Here is a 6,547-nt window from a genome sequence, read left to right on the forward strand (position 1 = left end):
GCCAAGATGCCACTTGCCACCAGTTTGGCCATATTTCAGAGCTGCAACATCACTGGAGTGCCCAAAAGCACAAGGTGTGCAATACTCAGAGACATGGCCAAGGTAAGAAAGGCTGAAAGACGACCACCACTGAACAAGACACACAAGCTGAAACGTCAAGACTGGGCCAAGAAATATCTGAAGACTGGTTTTTCTAAGGTTTTATGGACTGATGAAATGAGTGAGTCTTGATGGGCCAGATGGATGGGCCCGTGGCTGGATTGGTAAAGGGCAGAGAGCTCCAGTCCGACTCAGACGCCAGCAAGGTGGAGGTGGAGTACTGGTTTGGGCTGGTATCATCAAAGATGAGCTTGTGGGGCCTTTTCGGGTTGAGGATGGAGTCAAGCTCAACTCCCAGTCCTACTGCCAGTTTCTGGAAGACACCTTCTTCAAGCAGTGGTACAGGAAGAAGTCTGCGTCCTTCAAGAAAAACATGATTTTCATGCAGGACAATGCTCCATCACACGCGTCCAAGTACTCCACAGCGTGGCTGGCAAGAAAGGGTATAAAAGAAGAAAAACTAATGACATGGCCTCCTTGTTCACCTGATCTGAACCCCATTGAGAACCTGTGGTCCATCATCAAATGTGAGATTTACAAGGAAGGAAAACAGTACACCTCTCTGAACAGTGTCTGGGAGGCTGTGGTTGCTGCTCCACGCAATGTTGATGGTGAACAGATCAAAACACTGACAGAATCCATGGATGGCAGGCTTTTGAGTGTCCTTGCAAAGAAAGGTGGCTATATTGGTCGCTGATTTGTTTTTGTTTTGTTTTTGAATGTCAGAAATGTATATTTGTGAATGTGGAGATGTTATATTGGTTTCACTGGTAAAAATAAATAATTGAATGGGTATATATTTGTTTTTTGTTAAGTTGCCTAATAATTATGCACAGTAATAGTCACCTGCACACACAGATATCCCCCTAAAATAGCTAAAACTAAAAACAAACTAAAAACTACTTCCAAAAACATTCAGCTTTGATGTTAATGAGTTTTTTGGGTTCATTTAGAACATGGTTGTTGTTCAATAATAAAATTATTCCTCAAAAATACAACTTGCCTAATAATTCTGCACTCCCTGAATATGTGACAGCAAGTGGAATCCTAATCTACCAATCAGTATTGGGAAAAAACTGGTCAAGAGAGAAAAAGTTCAAGAACTGCTCTTTAGACGCTCCCGGCTGAGCTATATCCACAGCAATAGCTACGCAAGTACCCTAATTATTCAATTCAACACTTACCTCTTGGATATCAGCTTTCACTCCTTATACCTTTGAGCTTTAGTATTCAGAACTCTGAAGTGGTGAGACAAGATACCCTAGCAACAACAAAGTCATGGCTTGAAGTCCACACTCCAGCCTGCATGACCAGACATTTGGTTAAATTAATTATTTTTTTCTTTCTCTAAAAATGAACTGAACATTTTTAATTGATGAACAAATATAAATCTGCAGAGCCTTGTTCTGTACTTTATTTCAGGGTCTTCTACATGGTTCAGGAGCTGGTGATGAGTTTTTACACTTTCAGCATTCATAACATTTAGCTTGTGACACTGTATTTACATAATTAATACGGAGAATTAGAGTTCATAGTCTGGTTGACACGTTGCTCATAAAGTCAGCGAGAAACCCTCGGATTGGCCGGTTTGGTGGGTGTAGTGGAGTCAGACGCCTGAAAAGAAAAATTAAAGAATTTAATTCAGATCATTTAATTCCTTTAAATGTATCCTTTCCTAACTTTGTCTCAGAAAACCGACACATCCCTGGTTGCTTTAGGAAGTCACTCTTTGGATGGCCCCAGTGCTGAACCATATCTGCAGGTTTACAAGTAGCACATGCCGCCATCCAGACGACACCTTTCTTACTCCAGCAAGACGATGCTAAATCAAATTCTAGTAATGAGTAAAGCTGTTAAACTGGCCTGTCTGTAGTCCAGAACCGTCAGCCACTAGAAGCATCTCAAACTCTATGAAATCAAAGTAGGACTATATGGAGCAACTGAAATACATCAGTGGAAAGATTTGCCTTTCAAAGGATTACAGGTGATCAGACATTTTTTAAACATAAACAAAATTTCTCAGTGTCATCGTTTCACACATTGTTTATGAATGTTATAAAATAAATGGATAAAATAAATGAAGGCTTTAAAATGTTTCTGAATCTTTACATCATGGCTGCTGTGTTGTAAGGTTTTAATAAAGTTAGTTTGTAGTCTTAATGAAAAGAAGGAAAGCTGGAGAGCCAGACGGAGAAACGTTGTTTCTGCTCACCTGTCTTGATGCTCTTCCTCGCCCTGAGAAAACGGTGGTCATTCCCTTTTGCGCGGGGACGTGTCGGAGGGAGCGGTTTTTGGATTCCTTCAGTTCAGAAAGGAGCTCGGGGCTGGACAGTGACAGACGAGCTGAACAAAGACAATAATTTTAGTTTTCATATGGGTCCAACCAAATCTCTAAAACACAAAATGCCACACCCAAGAGTGGAGCCTGTTTGTTTTACATCAGCACAATAAACCAGTAACAGCTCGTCAAAGTCTCTCAGAGATATGTTTTCTATTAATGGGTCCTCTCCACCAGGGCGAGCTAGTCACTTCACATAGGTTAGGACAGTACTTCCAGCCGGCTCACCTTGTCTGTCCTTGAAGCCAGGGGACGGCGAGGTGGATGAAGAACTGGAGGGGGAGGAGGAAGGAGTGAGGCTGAAGGGGGAGGCCACAGGGGAGGTGGTGGAGGAAACCCCGCTGGATTCACTGTCGTCGCTGTGAGGCTTAAATTTGTTCCGACACTCTGGAAAGACAAAGATAAGAAGACATTTGTGGCTGTTTGTGCTTGAGATTTGGGGTTTTGCAATTCTTCTGTGGTAGTTTGATACAGAAACCCAGGACCACCCGGGCCCCTCAGGGCCCTGTTTCAGGTTCTGTTCAGTTATCCATCAACACAAAATTGAGCCTTAGAAAAAGGTTACCTCTTAGAAACTCTGCTTGCAGCTCAGGACTTCTGAGAGACAGAGTAAAAGGAGGAGGAGGGGGAGAGGATGAAGAGGAGTTCAGCTGGGTTTGTTTCCCAGCTCTGATCGAGGTAGATGTTGATGCCGGTGATGATGATGATGATGATGATGGAGGAGGTGGTGCTGAAGAATTCATGATGAACACCTGCAGTGAGACAAGCTTTAGTGAAGTTTTAATATATACATTTACTTATAAACAACATTTCACAGTTTTTCAATTTAACTAAATTTTGTTTATATAACATCACCTCAAGGTGCTTTATATTGTAGGGTAAAGACCCCAACAATAGCACAGTGGCACACTGAGAAAAAAACTCCCTTTTAACAGGAAGAAACCTCTGATAGAACCTGGCTTTTCTCAAATCTTTGACAAGAAACGACGGCCTGGATACCAATCCACAATGTTCAGGTGAGGATGAGTCCAGGTGAGATTGTTTCTTGGGTTTTGAATTAAAAACATTTAGCACAGTGATGTGGGAAGCACACCTGCAGGGCTCGATGAAAGTTTCATTTTGCCTGTCAGATCAGTGATACTCAACAGGGTTTTGAAAACAATCCAGATTTAAAGAACAAGAAAAATCAGTAACAGAGTGAGCAGATGAAGGCACAGCATTTTTGCCAACATTTTATTTTACTTTATTTACCAAATAAATACAATTTATTTTTTAATAATAAAAGTAAGAAATGTTAGAGAATACCTGTTAAAGAACACGTGTAAGTATGAAAAAGCAGGAGATACCTGTCTGCTTATTTTTATTAAAAGGACATTAAGATTTCTTTTACTGAACAATATAATACTGATAAAATATGCGGACTCCCTTTTCTCATTCCTTCACATGATGCACTTTTCATTCGGTGGTTTGGACCTTCTAACTGCAGACGAGCTTCATTTATCCAAAAGAAATGACTCTTTGAATGCCTGTCTTTTCATTAAAATCTCTAACAAACATTTCTGCATCCAATACTGACTCTAACTTAACATTAAACAAATCCGATAAAGTTCAGTGGCATGCTGGATGATAATATGCTGACTGAATAACTGTTTAGGAAGGGTAAGCTCTATATTAAAAGACAGACACAGACAAAAGTTGTGAAAACTCCATGACTTGGTTAATTACAATATAGCACAGATAATGTTTAGAGCTAGAAATAATCTATTACCAATCAATATTCAAGAGAGATGGAGGCTACAATCTGAATGGGAATAAGGTTTTTAAAAGATTTTTAAATAAGATTTGTGTGTCTGTGTGTAGGGCTCAATTGTGGAATGGGTTAGGGGCTAATAGGGGGATAATGTTGACGCGCCCGCTGTTCAAAACATAAGTCAAAGTTCCAGATTAAAAACTTCTTTATTTGTTATCAAATCCTTAAAATCTGTAGAAAAACAGTGATCAAAATAAACATTCTAAGCTTGAGCGGTGAGCAAAAGTCAACTTCCCCCATCACCCACTCATTCACAAAAATTCCCTCGGGCTGTGAACAGGTGATATAGCAATCACTATTACTATTACCGACACCACATGACCCAAAGCTACGCCTATCCACAACAAGTTGTTTTCGATATAGATATGTCCAAAAAACACAGACTAACAAATAACGCAGTTCTTAAAGATGACGGCGAGTCCACCACCAACAAAGGAGCACTATTTTGGACAGAGCTCAGTCAGATGATTTAATTCCAAATTGTGCTGCCAAGTCTTTGTTACGAAGTCCAAATTCTCTTGACTGAAGACATCACTGAGAAGAATGAAATTAATAGAGCGAGCACTGGGGAGGGCCATCCTGATGGCAAACGTGTGTCAGCAATCTCACAAACCGAATCGACAGGTGCCCGTGCAGATGTCATACCATCATAATCCACAGATTACACAGGTTAAGGGTTGATGACCTGACAGAGCCTCCCACAGACCACCAGGACACAGAAAAACCACACAGATTTCTGAGTCTGACTACACCTTGCCTCCAAAGTTGTCTCAACTACTGTATGTTTCTTTGGACTGGGATTATCTCAGTCCCCAACCAGCAACAGATACAGGGGTTCAGCTTGGAGCATTCACCATGCACTTAGATCAGGTCAGTGGGCTGCAGCACTCCACAAAAACTCTTGAAGAATGGCTTGATGTGCAAAGACTTCTATGTGAGAGTCAAAGCTGCCTGATTTTAGTGCCACAGACTTTTTAGAAACCAATGAGAGACACTCTTCTTCTTCTTCTTCTGGTTGCTCCCTTTAGGGATCACCATGGCGGATCTGCCTATCTCACTAACAGCCTTCCTTCACTACATCCATAAACCTCCTCTGAGGTCTTCCTCTTTTCCTTCGGCCGCTTTTGTCCAATATATCCACTCTCTATTCTGTCTTGTTTCTAATGACTTTTATTTCTCTCATCTCCAGGGCATACCTCCACCTACTACCTACCACTCCTGACTTCCTCATCTGTAGTGCTCCTTCTCAGCATGAAGCTATACTGCTGCTCAATAGTCACCTCTCTTCTTAAAATAACGGCTCTTTCCTACACTGCATGCTCCTATCCATGCTCTAAATCCTTCCCTACTCAGCTCAATCCTCCAATGGGTCCATAAGTTACAAACTGAACACCATGTTGTATTTGATAAGACCTGGAAGTGGAGACTGAGACCATAAACTCATTAGGAAAGTATTAACTGAGGTGAGAGATAAGTTGTGTAATAGGCTCATTTTCTCATAGACTTCCATACAATCGGACCCCAGATGTCGCCCCCATAGGGCATCAAGAAGATTGCAGGTTGAATGCACTTCAACAGTGGCTACATCAAAGACCTGCTGTTGGAGAATGTCGTTTTTAATTGATTACCTGAACAACAATATTTCTGCTGTGCAGTTAATTGTACTAGCAGACCATTCAAGAAGTCTGTGAATGAAATTCTTGGATTCTACTTGGACTCAGAACTAATGACCAGGTGTCTGTCTGTGTCTGTGTAATGCTCCTCACGCTATGGATGCAGTCCAGAAATCAGTCTTCTATATACAATCAATTATTTTCGTTCTAAAACAAAGTAAATCAAATACTTTAAAATACTGCAGTGGGAAATGTAAGATCAAACGAGCGGCTCTGGATACTTCCTGGAGCGACTGCCATTAAGTCATCAGGAGGTTCAAACAGCTGAGTAACCACAGGTAGAAGCGATCACACTGACCATGAAAACTTTCCCCCCAACTTTGATAAACCATAATATTCTCATACAGAAGTGTGTTAGTGTTTTCACCTCATATATAAACACTGGCCCTGCTATGATGTCACAGGTGAGGCCTTCAGTCACATGACTGACCTCTGAGCTGGACCTGCAAGCTCAGATTGAACATAGGATCAGTGACACAGGCATTAAATGTGGTCCCCCTCACCCCCAGCTGTGAATCTGTTCTTCCAGTTCTCCCAGTTTGTACTCACTGGCTGGTGTGAAGTTCCTCGGCTGGTCGCAGCGTTGTTGGTGGTGTGGCGACTGAGCGACAGTTTCCTGCATGCAGG

General features: G+C 41.6%; 1 protein-coding gene across 1 annotated transcript; it reads right to left on the reverse strand.

Moving 5' to 3' along the window:
- Positions 1-1,593: 1,593 nt before the first annotated feature.
- LOC101468560 (uncharacterized) lies at positions 1,594-6,547 on the reverse strand. Its single transcript, XM_004571578.4, has 6 exons — positions 6,470-6,547; positions 6,288-6,363; positions 3,003-3,189; positions 2,666-2,824; positions 2,312-2,442; positions 1,594-1,713 (listed from the first exon to the last, which is right to left on the reverse strand). The coding sequence occupies exons 3-6, from the start codon at positions 3,178-3,180 to the stop codon at positions 1,660-1,662; spliced, it is 522 nt and encodes a 173-aa protein (XP_004571635.1). The 5' UTR covers positions 3,181-3,189; positions 6,288-6,363; positions 6,470-6,547; the 3' UTR covers positions 1,594-1,659.

The sequence above is a fragment of the Maylandia zebra genome, linkage group LG3, assembly GCF_041146795.1.
Source record: "Maylandia zebra isolate NMK-2024a linkage group LG3, Mzebra_GT3a, whole genome shotgun sequence".
NCBI lineage: Eukaryota > Metazoa > Chordata > Actinopteri > Cichliformes > Cichlidae > Maylandia > Maylandia zebra.